The sequence below is a fragment of the Ochotona princeps genome, chromosome 27 (genome assembly GCF_030435755.1).
Source record: "Ochotona princeps isolate mOchPri1 chromosome 27, mOchPri1.hap1, whole genome shotgun sequence".
Classification (NCBI taxonomy): Eukaryota; Metazoa; Chordata; class Mammalia; order Lagomorpha; family Ochotonidae; genus Ochotona; species Ochotona princeps.
In genome coordinates, this window is record NC_080858.1 from 2,717,210 (window position 1) to 2,732,863 (window position 15,654).

Below are 15,654 nucleotides of genomic sequence, written 5' to 3' on the forward strand. Positions count from 1 at the left end.
AAAGCTCTGGGGATTGGGGGGACAGTTAGGAGGATAGCTGCAGAAAATACATGACTTACAGTGAAACCCATTGCTTCGATAATTAGAGGTGCTGAAGAATTCCCAGAAAGAACTTGACTTTCTCTCTTTCTCTCTGTCTTTCTCTCTTTCTCTCTCTCTCTCTCTGTCTCTCTCTTTCTGTCTTTCTCTCTCTCTCTCTCTCTCTCTCTCTCTCTCTCTCTCTCTCTCCTTACCTATATCTACACTGACTCAGATTCTTCCCTCCACACTCACTCCTTGCTTGGGTCATATTAAACCTTAGACATTCTCTCTGAATGAGTCAGGGACTGACAAATCAATCCCATCCCTAAAAAAGAAAAAAAAAAGAACGTGGTAAAGAGGACTACATGAGTTAAAGGTAACGGTACTCTACTCATTAGGATATGAACAAAACAGAGGCTGCTGAGTAGGAAGCCATTTGCTCAAGCTTAACAGAAAAGCAGATCATTAAAGGCTGTCCACAAGCAGAAACACAAACACATTTCCTCATTCTGTCCATGTCCAAAGAACTCAGATCTGGGTTGCCCTGGGCTTTCCTCCAGCACCACACACTTCCAGCCTCCAGGGAGGAAATTCTGTATCATCCATTATGCACTACTGTGGTCACTCCCCAGCAAAAAATGCCTTTATCTGTCCCTACCGCACACTGCTGCTCGGTCAATACATATCAATAATGAGAGCAAGAAGACTAAGGCTCACGCTGATGATTGCCAAATTCAAGCACTCCTTCCCAAATGAAACCTATCCTGATACTGTGGAATTTTAGAGCAAGGAACACCCAGATTCTCCAGCCCTCTCTGCTCTGTCTCCACTACAAGTACATGGGTCTTCAGAAGGCTCCTGTCTCCCAACCCGACCATCCATTGCCCAAGGACCAGAACCATGTTTTGATCTTTTCTGGCCCCACCAGCTGCACCCTCACACACACACACTCACATGCATACACAAGCACCATGCCTAGCAGTGGTGGGAGAGGTGGGAAAACACCATCTTCATTGCCTTTGTCACCTCCCTGGATGTTGAATGAACTGGCACCTGATTAAAAAAAAAAAAACAAAACTTTGATCTAAATGAGGATGTGCAATGTGCATGGAACTTTTATAAACATAATCTCTAGAGAGATGACGTCCCTCTCCAACAGCCCCTGAGTTAAGTGAATCTAATTGTCCCTTAATAAGCAGTGGAAACTGAGGCTTAGAAAGGAGGAGTCCCTTTGTAAGGGCAGGGACAGTTAGCACTTTTCATCCCAGCCCAGAATTCTCCCTCACACAATAGGCCCTCTCCAGACTCCTTAAAGCATTTCTGGCATGAACCAGACAAAGAGCAAGAGAATCCATGCCTTCCCAAATCCAACCCTTGGCAATACCTGATGTTTGCCCTTTTAGAGTTTAATCCAGTAGTCTCCCCATCTGATTGTGAACTGTTCAGGCCACCAGTTATAAAGTCTTCTATAATGGAATGCCCCTCACCCAATGCTGTCCCAAAACAGACACTCAATAAATGGTGGCTGAATGAGTAGATTTTGAAAAAAAAATAAGTCAACAAACTAACATACGAAGAGGTGTGTAGCTGCCACAAACACAACCAAGAGTAGACTTCAAATCTAAAAGAATCCTCAAATTTAAAAAGAGCTAATTCTAATTTAAAATATGAGAAAGCAAAGGCCTAACAGAGTAAACAAAGAGTTTCATTATTTTGCTCTGAAAGGTAGAAATCAAGAATTCTACACAGGGGAAAAGGAAAAAGAATTATTCAGGTAGAAAATTCTCTTGATCGCAAAAGAATGACTGTAACCAATTAATAACAATAATAATTGATATTTTTAACAATCCAATATAAATTTTATCAGAAATGGCTGGCTATACAGAGAAAGCAGCGGCACTGGCAACCCAGAGATAAGACTTTCAGAGGTGACGAACCACAGCAGGAAACACTTAGGGTCTCAGTACCCACCAGTCACCTGCAGAACTCTTGAGGCCTCTGCCCCACAGTCTCCCCAGCACTATGCAACTCCACTCTGACCTTAGTGCACAGAACTTGCAAATGCGCTCAGGTTCTTCTTCCTCAGGCATATTTTCTGTCCCCCAAGCTGCCTTTTCGGGCCCTTATAAGAGATCTGATTGCACTCCCAGGTGCCATAATTAGTTTCCCAGGAATATTTAAATTTCCTCCACAATGTTCATCCCTTTAAGGATATGATCTAAGGGTCTAGAAACATTTTCCACTCATAATTTTAGAACAATATCCTCCTCATGAAATAGACTTCTGCCTTTCCGTGCATAAATATCATTAGCATGGTGGGATTTTTCCAGTGGTGTAAGTAAAACAGGAAAACGAACACCCAAACCATGAGCTTACATATTTCAAAGCCCAGTTACAATCAATGAGCTCTATCTTAAGCATATTGTGTCTTACACCTAGTAGCCAATCAATAAATATTTATTGAAATAATACGTGTAGGCCACCCAAGAACATTCATAGGTTGAACATTCAAAATTTCACATTTCTGTGACAGAATCATACATTCTTCATGGAAGCGTATTTCCTCTTTTCCTTATCCCTTCACTCCAGCAAATTCCTCCCATTTTTCAGAACCACTTATGCCTAACAGCACCTTTTCCCTCTAATTCATGTTACCAACTTCCTTTGTGGCCTTCTCTTAACCACATTACAGTCAAATCCTACAGATAAGCCCTTGGCTTCCCCCAAGTCTTTGCTCTGTTTTCTCCATGTTCATTTCTCCATTATTCCTCTTGTGGGCCTGTATGCTACAAACTACAACAGATCAAGGAGGGTCCCACTCATCCTGGTTCAGAGCGTCCTACTAATTAGCCTACGATGATTGCTTTTTCTCAAACACTACTAATACTGAGAACTATAAATGCACGATCAAATGTCCTTAGCAACCTACAAAAAAGACACTACAGAAAACACAGAAGGATGGGTGTCCAGGTGGGGCCAGGAAAGAACTTAGCAGGGCTCAGGACCTGGACGGTGCCACAACTACTCAAAGGCCAGAACACCCCATGTTAATGTTTGCCTTTCCAACAAAGCCATTTAAAAGGCTCCCTGTAAATATACAACTCAGGAAGAAATGGGAGGAAGAACACTCATTACTTTTTCAAAAATCTGTCCTGTTTGGCCAGCTCCGGAGAACAATACTGTGTGCTAATCATGCCCTGCTCTCTTTTAGGGAGAAATATGTACCATGTTGGTGCAAAAAGGACTTTGGGTCATAACAGCTTGCGGCTGGGCTGTGACCTACGGAAGAGGTTGAACTTGAGAATTCAGGCTGCCCTCAATCTCCTTCCAGAAGGAGGGGGACCAAGTGCTTTCAGACTCACAGGAATCTAGTGCATTCAGAGCTCTGTGTCCACATTCCTTTTCCTCCAGCACTCAGAGGCTGCAGAACAACAGAGGTGCTAAAGCAGTGGCCTGTGAGTCTGCACAACAGGTTGGCCTCCAGGGCGTCTGCAGTCACCAGGAGTGTGGAGGAATCAGAACACCACACACTCCTATGGCCAGAAAGGCTCTCTTGTGAATCTGCATGAAAAGAAGCTGTTGGGTGGAGGAAGGCGGACAGTCAAGACCACCACACACAGGAAAAGGACAGCAATGAGAAACGCCTTTCCACAGGAACCCTACCTCCAATGGCTCTGGAAGCTTCAGATGGGTGCCGTGGATATGTTTCTGCCACAGATTTCCCTGCCAAAAGCAACAGCGCATACTTTCAGGTCTTGCTTCCCTGGCGAGATACACTCAGGTTCACTGACAGCCCCACGAAGGATCCTGCCATGTCAAGGTCAAGGCAGTAGTTTCCTAACCCTCTTCTGGAAACTTCCTGGCTACTCAAACCACACTGAGAGCAAAACCCGGACTGCTCATCACAATTGTGTGACGCTGCCCTGCTCACATCTCCAGCTCCTCTGGTCTCCTTCCTCATCTGCCTCATGGGCTTTCAGACATGCCAAGTCCATCACTCAAAGCCATGCCCTGCTGAGGCCCCCCGGCTCCTCCCCAGACATGCCAGCAGCTGTCCATTCTCATCGCATTGCAATTCATGCTGCTCCAAGTGAAAACTCCACTGCCTCGGTAGGCTAGGCAGCCCCTTCTCTGCAACCCTGGCTCTCACCAACTGCTCTTACTGCCCCTCCACAGCAGGCAGAGCATCTGGAACCACTCATTCTTAGTTCCGTGCTGATCAGCGCACCAGAACACAAGTTCCATGAGGGCACGGCCCTTGCACATCCTACTTTGTGCAGGCTTTTTGTTTTCAGCACCTAGCTTAGAGTAATGTCAGCACTCCATGAAGATGTGCTGAATGGCCACATGTAGGAATATGCACAACCTCAAAAACCTCATAGAAAACGGACTAACTAAAATGATAAGCTTGGGCCCAGAGCGGCAGCCCAGCAGCTCAGATCATCATCTTGCATGCGCCAAGATCCCGTTTGAGCACTGATTCTCATCCCGGCAGCCCCACTTCCCATCCAGCTCCCTGCTGGTGGCCTGGGAAAGCAGTTGAGGATGGCCCAAAGCCTTGGGACCCTGCACCTGCGTGGGAGACCTGGAAGAAGCTCCTGGCTCCTGGCTTCGGATCACCTCAGCTCTGGCCATTGGTGCCTCTTGGGGAGTGAACCAGCAGATGGAAGATCTTTTTCTCTGTCTCTCTTTTTCTCTGTAAATCTGCCTTTCCAATAAAAATAAAAATAAATCCTTTTAAAAAATTTAAAGGTAAGCTTATTTGGGGGGGGGGAAATCTTTGTAGTTTTTCCATAACATATATTTTCTATGACCTTTTGAAGACTTTCTCATATATATATGAATTTCAAAAACTTTTACACTCAAGTAAACTAATGTTTCCACTCCATTTTCCACGTAAGACCTGTCATATACTGATATCAAGTCAAATGATCTGTTTATCAGGCAAAGAGCCACAGATGTGCAAAATACAAATAATTTTCCTAAATAAAAGACTCTTCTGGATTATGAAAAATGACCAAAGAGGCCCAGGGTTACCCAGCATGTGAGGAGCAGGAAGGGATCTGGAACGGGTGTTCCCAACCTCTACCTAACCTGGACACCGAACCAGAACCTCAAGACCATCCCTCGTTAGAGGAGTTCACAAAACTGTCACTCTTCAGGAGTCAGAGAAGGGACATCCAGACTGAGAGTCCCTAGGATTGTGTCGTACTGTGTCTGGCTTGCAAAAGCAGGGGAGGAACGGCCCAAGTCTATGGGCCCCTGAAGCCAGATGGGAGATCTGCATGAAGTCCCTCATTCCTTGCCTCAGCCTGGCCCAGCCTCAGCCATTGCAGCCATTTGGGAGCAAACCAGATGTTAAGATATCTCTCCATTGATCTCCTTTTCACTCTCTCTACAACTCTTTCAGTTTTAAAATATAAATAAATAAATCTTAAAAAAAAACCAAAACACTCTCCCAAGGCCTGCAGTGTAGGAACTACAGTTAGACTAACCAGCATAGATCAACCTCCATGAAGGACTCACCAGAGAATCTACCCATTACACTGTATGTGAAAGAGAGCAGTGGTGGCTGAGGGCAGAAATGCCATGCTGAAGTCTGTCCTCCAAGGGGCAAGCCCCTGGACCGTTCCTTCAAAAGCCAGGGTGAGAGACAGAGATCACAACCTGCCGTGGTCACTTTCATCTTTGTCAGGCCCACGGCCATCAACCTGCAGTACTGTGGTTCATACATAGCAGTGTTCTGCACTATGCATAAACCCAGCCCTCAAGCACACACCTGCCCTTGCCCCTGCCCCCAGTCTTCTACCATACAACCATAATCCATCCAGAGTACAGGCTCCCAGGCCTTACAGGGTCTCCTCGGTTGCTCAAATCACACCCAGCTTTTCCTGTTCTTGACCTCTGGCCCTGTTCCCAAGGACTCCGTTCCCAGGCTGTATTTCTGACAGTATGCCTGAGCACCCAGGGGGAGAAGCCTCAGTGTTTCCTTTCTACTTCTGCCATTGCCTTAACTGAGGCTTTGCAAGCTAAAGGACACTTAAGGAACTCCATTCTACAGCTCAGTCACACCAAAGACAAACCAGACTCAGCGAAAAAACAAGTGTGCCAGACAAGTTCTCCAGCCCAGGCCGCCTATGTGAGGGACAGGGTCAGCTCCAGCACCCCATTCAAAGCCAAGGGTCCACCCAGCCTGGCTTTCCCAGGCTCCAACAGCCCAGCCTGGCCCTCAGCAGCAAGCAGGTTATGGGCCACACAGCTCACCATCCATCTTGGAAAGGTCAGGGACTAAATTTGGAACTTGGCTTCTAGTTCTTTTGCTCTTTGCATCTCCAAGCTATCTTAAGAGGAGGCTGAGCAGAAAAGTTCACAGAGGAATGTACCAGAAAAAAAGAGGAGGAAATGTTTTAAGAAAGGGAATCTATCTGTCTAGTTTAAATAGCAACAATAACTACTATTACAAGAATGGCCCCATGCTTACTACAGCATTTCTATAGCAGCCTCTCCTTGACTTTGCCATATCCCCATAAGGTATAAATTATTATCTTTATTCCACAAGTGAGAAATCGGAAATCCAGCCAAGTCCCAAGGCTGTGGTGGAATCAGAACCAGAATCCAGGGCTATGATACCCAGATCAGCAATCTCCCCACCACATGCCCTATCGTTGAGGCCATTATTCTGTGCTCTCATGCCTCCAACAGAGCCAACTCTGCTCACACACTTCCTACAAAACCCCCACTCCCACTCCCATAAACAGGATCTACTCTCACAACTGGGGCTACTTGCCACTGAGGTTCCCCACATCCAGGGCTCCCAGCTCACACACCAGACCAAGCACTGACTGAGGCCAGAGAAGGCCCCAAGTTGAGACATGATCCAGGTCACTCCAGGGGATGGGCATTCACTGCAGATGTTAGACAGCACCTGGGAATGCACACACCATATGAGACCACCCAGGTTTGAGTCCTGGCTCTGCTCCTGGCTCCGCTTCCTGAACTGTGCACCGTGAGAGGCAGCAGGTAACTACCCAAGTAGTTAGGTCCCTGCTACCGCCATAAGACACCTGGATGGAGTTTCAAGCCCCAGATGTTGCCTGCATTTGGGTACCTGAACTAACAAATAGAAGATCTCTGTGTGTCTATCACTCTGATTTCAAACAAGTAAAAATAAATTTTAAAAAATTTTAAGAAAACCGATGAGTGGGATATCATTCCAGTTTTAAGGATCTGGGTTTTAAGACTGTCTCAGGAAGCAGGCTTGGCTCTGGGTCCCACATCCCACTACCAGTTTCTCATCTCTTTTGGACAAGCCTCTGGGCCTACTTGGTTGAGGATTATAGCAACTGTGACTCATTGGTCCATGGGAAGATGGGACCTCCAAGCCAAATCTATCTCTTAGGCACCAATGGCTGGAAACAAAACTCCCCCCAACCCTGCTCCAGGGTTTCCAAGTGGCAGAGGCTACAGCCTCTGGCCATGACCTTATCATTTCACAATCGCAACACAGCCAGGGAGTTTCATTCCCTACTTCAACTGTGGAGAAAGCCATGTATACAAGGTCTTTCGAAGGTTCATGGAAGATGCATATTACGAACAATCCACTCATGAATTTCAAAAAAGTCTTTGCACCAAAATAAACTGACCTTTAATCCCATTTTCCACCAATGTTTCTGAAGTCTCCTTGTTACATACCCTCTAGATGGGAGCCTGACCACAGCACTCTCCTTTGCCCTACGGGGAGGCCACACAGCCTGGCAGCCAAAGCACACAAACTTGAGAGCCATAAGCCCAGGCTGGCACCCCGGCACCTCTGTGTCACCGCTACGTGGCCTTGAGCAAATTGGCTCATTTCTCTGTGCCTCTTCCTCATCTTGAGAATGAAATTATTTGATGACACTTCGCATGGAGTTCTCTGGAGGGTTGTTGAGAGGATTCAGTCTGCTAACTATGAGGACAGTGCCAACCATGCAAGTGTTGACATTACTGCTGCTGTTGTTACGAGTTAAAAGCACTAACCCAACAAGTTTAGTCTTCAAGAACAAAGAGAATCAAGGGAGGTCAAAACCAAGGTGACAAAATCCAAAACTGAAAGCCAGTGAATTTGATTCATCAGGAAGTCCTTGAGCATGTAAGTCGTTAGATGTTTGCTGTGCATATAACCAGAGTGGGTTCAGTTACCCAATTTCCAAAGACTCAAGGGAAAGTTAAAAATCAATGACAAGGGCTGAACCAGCACCAGATAGCTCAGCAGGCTGGAGCACCAACAATATGTCCCAGCTCCACCCTAATCCCCCGTCCAACCATCACTTCTCAATAGCCCTGGTGTTCCAATTCCTATGCTCTCTCAGTGGCTTCAGGACCGCAGTGGGTCTCAACACCAACATGACCAGGTACCTGCAGTTCCCAAAAAAAGGAAGAAATGTGCTCCAATTTCTTCTTTCAGTGATCCAGGGATTTTTCTTTTATATTCTACAGAGACTTTCTTCAAATACACTTAAATTACAAGGAGCTTGGTACATGAAAAGGGTTCCATTACATAAGAAGTGGATTTATATGGAACATTTTCCCCCCTAGAATGAATAAAGATGGATAAAAATGGAGCAAGAGGTGTCACCATATTTAGACTTCAAAGAATCTTCCTCTCTCATCCCATCCACAGGCAAAGGCAGGGCAGACAACGCCTTCTCCCCTCTCTGAAATATTTAGTGAGTAAACACTGAGTCAAACACTTGCCTCAGGCACCCTGAAGGTTTATGACCCCTACGTTAAGCCCAAATCTGTCAGCCAGCTGGCCCTCTCATCTGAAGCACCATATTCTTCATGCACCAGTCTTGCGGCCATGGCTGCTCTCTTCCCCTGCAACAGTTTTGTACTAATGTCCTATAGTGCACCCAGCTTGGTCCTTTCTCCTAACTTATCAGTTCCTAGAGTGAGAGTTTCCCCTGTCCCAATTCCTGTCTAGGGTTTTAAACCACTGCCTTTTCACAGAGCACCATTTACTTAGGTGTATTCCAAAGAGCACTACTTGGCAAGATGTGTGCGATAATATGTACTCAAGTGTCTCGCACTCTCTGCCTGATCCAGAGGTCTTGGATACCCTGACACACAGGGATATACTCTCTGACTGATCCAGGGGTCCTAGACACTCTGCCACACACAGGGGAGAGGACTGCTGTCGCCAAGTGGGTGCAAACCAGATCTGAAGATGTGCTATTGGTTTCCAGACAATGGATTCTGTACTTCATCACATTTCCCAGAGCAAATTATTTCCATGCTCTGAGCTTCAATGTCCTCCTGTACAAAATGGGATAATCACAGTATCCACCTCATAGCCTCATTACGGTGTTGAAGTGCATTAATAGACACAAAACATTTAGTGTGACAACTGCACATGGCACACTCATAAACAGGTGCTGATACTGCATTAAAGATCTGGAGAGTCTCGCAATCATTTATTTTGGTTAAGTGACCATTTGTTGAATTTCTTTTGTGACAGAACTAAACAGATTTCCTGAAAATGCCTGATCATTCTGCCGCATAGTGTCTAATCTCGCAACCATTTCACATCTTCCTCACTGGATCTTCACAGCCATTCTCCATACACCAAGGAACAAAGCAAAGGACCCAGGCTACAGTTTCATTCAGGCCTGAGTTCCAATTACAACGCTGCCACTCACTCATCAAGTCACTTGTATTTTCTGAGATTTCCTTTCCTCATCTGAAAAACAGAGAGCAATGCTGGGCAGGATTCATTCATTCAACTCAACAAGAATCAAGAGCTTGGTGTTGGCCAGTTTCTGACCAAAGCCCAGGGGATCCTGCAATGAAGAACAGGGATCAAGTCTCTGTCCTGGAGGACACAAATAAATAGAGAGCATCACTTACTGTGATGGAGATTGGAAACAGCAAATGCCAAGTCTGGGCAACTGGTGGTCACTCAATAAAGGCAATCGTTATGACTAAGTACATGCCAAAAGAGAGCTAACAGAAGGTTAAGTGACTGGCCTAAAGCCACACAATTCAGGTATCTTCTTTAGACAGTGCTTGCAACTGTGCTCCAGCCTCCATCCAATCCCACTAGGCCCAGCTCACTGTAAGTCTCCGAGAGGAGTTCTTACTCAGTAGATGCATCACCCCAGGACATCGCCAAACTAATCCCGGCGCCTAGCCACAGACTCTCTGTTTCCACAGCAGAACAGGCTGCACGCCCACAATGCAAGAACTAGGTGGCTTGTAGCCTGTGATTAACCATCAGCATATTTTATAACCTGAGTATTTCATCAAAGCTTGTGTTTCTGGAACATTAGGACAACATGTACATGATTAATAAAACCCATTTTGTTATGATCATTACCATGGATGCACGAAATCCCCACAAAGAGACTTCTTCCTTACTCCTAGGTAAATCTGATGATAAAAGAAATCGTAGCTCATGGTAGGAATGCAAAGGAAACTCAAACTGGGATGTTTGTCCCTTTCTCATAGTAAGCTCTCTCAGCACCAGGGCTGCAGGATTCAAACTCTTCTCAGAATAATGGTCCCAAGGCAGGACATCAGAGAATGTGCTCAGCCCAGCCCTGCCGTGAATGGGGAGTCTCAGTTCTGCAGCCTTGGTTGGCCACAGCCTGGCTCTTGAGCTGATGAGCAGCAGGTGCAAAGAGCTGCGAGAGTGGGAAACAGTCCCCAGGCCAATCAGAGCAGACCAGACATGCTCTGGGGTTCTTTCACCATTAATGGAGGAGCACACAGCCACTCACCAACCTCACTAGATTACAGCGACCAGGAAGTGGAGCCTTTTGGTCTCCTTTCTAAGGCAACAGCTACCCAGAGACACCGCTGATGCTCACCCACCCCCAGGAGCAAAGTCACAGGAGTGGATCTCACTCAGCCTCTGGCTTTGCCTTCAAAAGGGCAGTTCCACTGTGCCTGGGCAACGCACTGTTGCACACCTGACACACTGGCCCTCACAACCAGGTCAAGGTGCAACTCTCATGGCCCCTGTTTTACAGCAACAAATGGGAAAATCCCACATCCCAACCTTCTTCTAGTCGACCTCAAGCCCCTGAAGGCCCCTTCCTTCCTCTCATGGCCAATAAAGGAGAGGAAAAACTCAGGCCAAGACAATTCTTCTGGATTCTTCTGCCCATCTCCCCTCCACTTGCACTCCAAGCCTGCTCTTTCTCCGGAACAGTACTCAGCCCTGTTCTCTGCACCAGGTCAAAGGTGAAATACACATCCTGTTTCTGCTTGAGCCTAGTTTTGTGGACAGGGAGGTTTGCAAAGAACTGAGAGCCTCCCGCACATGATGAGGTCACTTTGCTGGTAGAAGTCACTCAACATCCACCCTGCCATCCACCTACTGAGTAACGCCCAAGGCAAGCGCACGTTTACAGTGGCTCTGTTATAAATGACATATTGCAGAGTAGGTGGCAGTGCCAATCACAGGACTGAAACATCTTGCCATGGACCAGGTAAGGTTTCATTACGCTTCACTTGCATGATGAAAAGACAACAAAGATGATGGATCTAGGTGCAAAAGTATATGTTAGCTGAAGCATAAAATAAACAGACTTCTATTTAAACAATGAAAGACCTATTTTTAAAAACTCTGCTCTGGAATACTTCTCATCTCTTGGAAAGAAAAGAAAGCAGCAAGTTAGAGAAACAAACAGGGATTACATGAAGCAGGTGGGAGAACAGAAAGGAAGTAGACAAACTGGTGAGGGGAACTGAGAGCAAAAGCAAGAGCATGTGGGGCTTCACCAACGTGAAAGGAGATTCCTATTCTAATTCTGGGGCAGTGGGACTGTGCTTTCCTGCAAGGATGATTCTAGAACCCAACAGAATGGGAGGACTCTCACGGTGCAAACACACGTCAGCTTTCTGTTTGCATCCTAAAGAGAGCTAGAGGGCAGATGGAAGAACCTGTGGAAACAGCAGAAGGCGGACCCCTTCCCTGGTAGTCATCTCCAAGGTCACTGTTCTCCAAGGGCAACCGAGGGCCAACCGAACAAGAACCACCAAAGGGAACTTCTTACAAATGCAGACCCCTGCCATCCTGCCAGACCCTCAGGACCGAAATCTCTGGTCTGGCCTTGGAAATCCACCTGTAAGTCACAGGGGTCATACACCACTGAGACTTGTGAACCACTACTACAGATACACATGGTCTCTCTGGGAGCTCCTAACGGGGGGCCAAATCTTTCTGCCCACTTTCAGGAGCAGCCCAGAACTCAAGCATGAAACACGGATTCTACCTGGAACTGGCTCCTTGTTTAGAAGTTGTAGATTGAAGTGTTAAGCTGGCAAGGGGATTTGGGAAGGAAGGTGGAGATGTGAACAAAAAGCAGAACCTGTGGGAAGAACCCCTTCTTTGGGGAGCCACTTTGGTTTGTATTTACTTGACACAGTGAAGATTTATTGCCAGGTTAAAAGACAAGGTAATGCCCCTAGATGGCCCCAGCTAATGTTCTGGGGCTGCAGCTAATGTTCTGCCCATCAACTCCACCCACGTAACTGTTCAAGGGCTCACCCCCATGCTCTGGAACCTTTGGAACGTGTTCCCAGCACGTGGACCCAAGCCTAGCCACAAGCTACATCAGTCCTAGATACACCAAACACCTTACCCAATAGGGGTCTGTACCTATTTGCTAAAAGGGGAGAGACAATAGCACTGGTTTTGTTTGCCTCAAAGAAAATGTCAAAGGTTATAAGATGGAAGAATCACAAACATGATAGCAACAGCGGCCTGTAGTCATGAGAAAGAAACTCCTCCGACAGTCCTGCTTCCGTCAGAAACAAACTCTTCAGCCAGTCCAGGCTCACTAAGGAAGAGGAAGCTGCTGACGACAGGGGAAAGATGATGGCTTTGGTGACCAAACACACTGGGTGGAAATCACATAAAGAGGAATGGTGTCTCTTCAGGGATAGCAGAAGAGAGAGGCAGGATTTTCCTATGTGCCTGTGGCTCAGGCATCCCAGAGTGCCCCAGTTTGCCAAGTGCATTCCAGAGTTCTTTTCCTCACATGCCCAGACGTAGCAAAGGCTTTTGTAATGACTTCACGCTCAGCCAAAAGTAAACATACTCTCCACTTTTTCCATGGACAAATCCTAACCCCCAAATTGCCAGAGCTGGCCTCTCAACAGGCCAAATGGAAAGCTGCCTTTCCATCCCCCTCCAACTGTAAAAATAAATAAATAAATAAATAAATAAATAAAATAATAATAATAATAATAATAATAAAGTAAGAATGCCTTTTTTAGCTCAATAATGCATCCTGACAGCAAAAATCTAACTTTTTTAAAAGCCTCTTAGAAGTTATTCATTGCATAGCCAGGCTGGAGCTCACCTGAGCAAACTCCACCATTGGAAAAAAGGTGCTGCAAACACAAGCAATAACAGCTCCCAGATTCAAAGTTGGCTCCCACAAACACCTGTGCCTGCAACGTAGGCAGCACAGTTCCAATACATGCAGGATTTGTGACTCAATATACAAACACACACGCGCGCACACACCCAGAGCTCACCGTTACCAAACTGGAAGATTCTTCCTGAGAAAAAGCTATGACAAGACAGCTGCTGATTGGAATAAATGAAAAACAACATATAGGTTGGGGCTATGCAGTGCCTCTGAACACCCGGAGCTTCTCACTTCTCTTCCACACTCCAGCTTGCACCCGCATCATCCATGCTCTGTTCTCCACCAAGTTAAGACAAGCAGGGCGCACTTACCAGGTTGGAATTGGTGGCATTGGAGTCATCTTCTGGGAAGGGGATATAGATTGCTAAGGCCACACAATTGGCAAAAATAGTCAGTAAAATAATTATTTCAAATGGTCTGAGGAAGGGAGTTAAGGAATGCTGCTGAAAATACAAGTGAGACAAACATGCATCTATACGTTCTTTAGAAATGGATAGAAAGTTCAGAAGATTTTTGTTTAAACAACACATTCCAAGCCCCTTGTATTCTGAAAAGAAACATATGCCTTTTTAAGTGCTTCGAGTGGGTCCCCGCCAAAATTTTTCCTAATATGTCAAAAGCAGTGGAGGCCAGTCGCGTGCCAGAGTAAACACAGAGTTCTAAAAACTTTTTTTCTCCCTTCTTTTATTTATTTAGATTGCATTGGACTTCATTTTTCCCTCGTGTGTATTTGGGGTGGCTATTCCAGAGCAGCACAGCCCCAGGCAGGACTGCCTGGCGCCCCACTCGGCCCCTTGCCTCAAGGCTTAAGAGCTGTCACCAGGGGACCCAAACATGCCTGCAGTGGAAGAGCTGGCCTTTCAGACAGAGAAATATTTCAAGTTTTTCATTGACATTTTGGAAACATTATTTTTAATCAAATTAAGAGGCTTTGGTTCACGTATGTTTTTATTTCCCAAAATTCTGCCTCATTCCCTCTGGACAGCTTCCAAAGACACTGAAGCCCAGCCTGGGGGGGGTGTGGGACACCTCCTCTCCCAGAGCAATGCAAGACGTTTTACTGAGTGTCCATGCAAGGATTTGACAGAGCACAAAAACATGCAAAACCCTTACTGTGGCCAAGGCTTATATATGGCAGGTCCTCTTGCCTCTTCCATGGGTTTGTGCTAGGCTCTGGAGGGACAATCTACACTTCACACATGGTAGCACCACCTTCTGAGGATCCTGTGGACAGACTTCTTCATTTCAACACCAAGGCAGGACACACTCAGAGAAAGAAGCTATTGCGACTCCCCTTCCACTGAAGCCCCATTCACACCCACAACAGAAGGCCAGAAAGAAAACTTTTAGTGGGAAGAAGGGACCAACTGATGCCCTCTAAGTTCCACCCCATTGTCTTGTCTCCAGCCTACTTCCTCCAGGAAAAGGAACAGAAGAAGGGATGGGACCAACTTAATTCTCCCAGAAAAACCTGGACTCACAGAGGTAACGAGTTCTGAAGCAAGAAGGAATTTTAGAGCCCATCAGATTCAAACATCAGTGGCCCAGAAAGCGTTAGGAAACTTCCTAAGGCTCCACAGCAGTGAATCGGCAGCTAGGACTAGGCCCCAGACTTCCTGACTGCTGGGTCCAGGGCTTGCTCAACTGCCCCTGTGGCTGGCCACTAGGGCTGGACCCACAGGCAACCCCAGGTCAGAGCCACCACATTCTGTAACTGGAAAGAATCTAAGTGATGGTAGTTGTCCTCTGCTCCTCTGCATGGCTGAGGCCCCAAATTGGCACACAGGGACCTATCCAACTTCCCTGTACTCACTCATTTTCTCTCTCCCCTCCCCATATATATAGAAACAACCTGATGCAACTGACCAAGCCAAGGCACCCACCTATGTCATCCAGAGACCAAAGCCATGTCTGGCCACTGGAGAAAGACTAGACAGCTCTATAGGAGCTGCCTTTTTCAAATTCGTTAGAGTTAAGCTCAAATGTTCTGATACATCTTGCTCAGCATAAAACGTCTTTTGGTTACACATCATCTTCTTTTACCTTTCAGCTACCAGTCAAAATTTCCACATCTTTCTGTGGAAGCTCTTTAATGAAATAGAACACATCCTCCCTGAACCAATGAAGACTTGGGGGCTCTGCCCAGTAAATTCTTAGGATAAAGTGTCCAGCACAGCGCTGTGTGCCAGAGGTGTGGTCCTGTCTGTCTCTG

The 15,654-nt window shown here is 46.3% G+C and overlaps 1 protein-coding gene across 13 annotated transcripts in view; it reads right to left on the bottom strand.

The window, feature by feature from the left end:
* CACNA1C (calcium voltage-gated channel subunit alpha1 C) overlaps positions 1 to 15,654 on the bottom strand; it is a 656,633-nt gene that overhangs the window by 478,304 nt on the left and 162,675 nt on the right. For all 13 annotated transcript variants that reach the window (XM_058656024.1, XM_058656022.1, XM_058656023.1 and 10 more), the window contains exon 3: positions 13,754 to 13,859. In XM_058656024.1, coding sequence (XP_058512007.1) covers positions 13,754 to 13,859 — 106 coding nt within the window. The remainder of the gene's footprint in view (positions 1 to 13,753; positions 13,860 to 15,654) is intronic.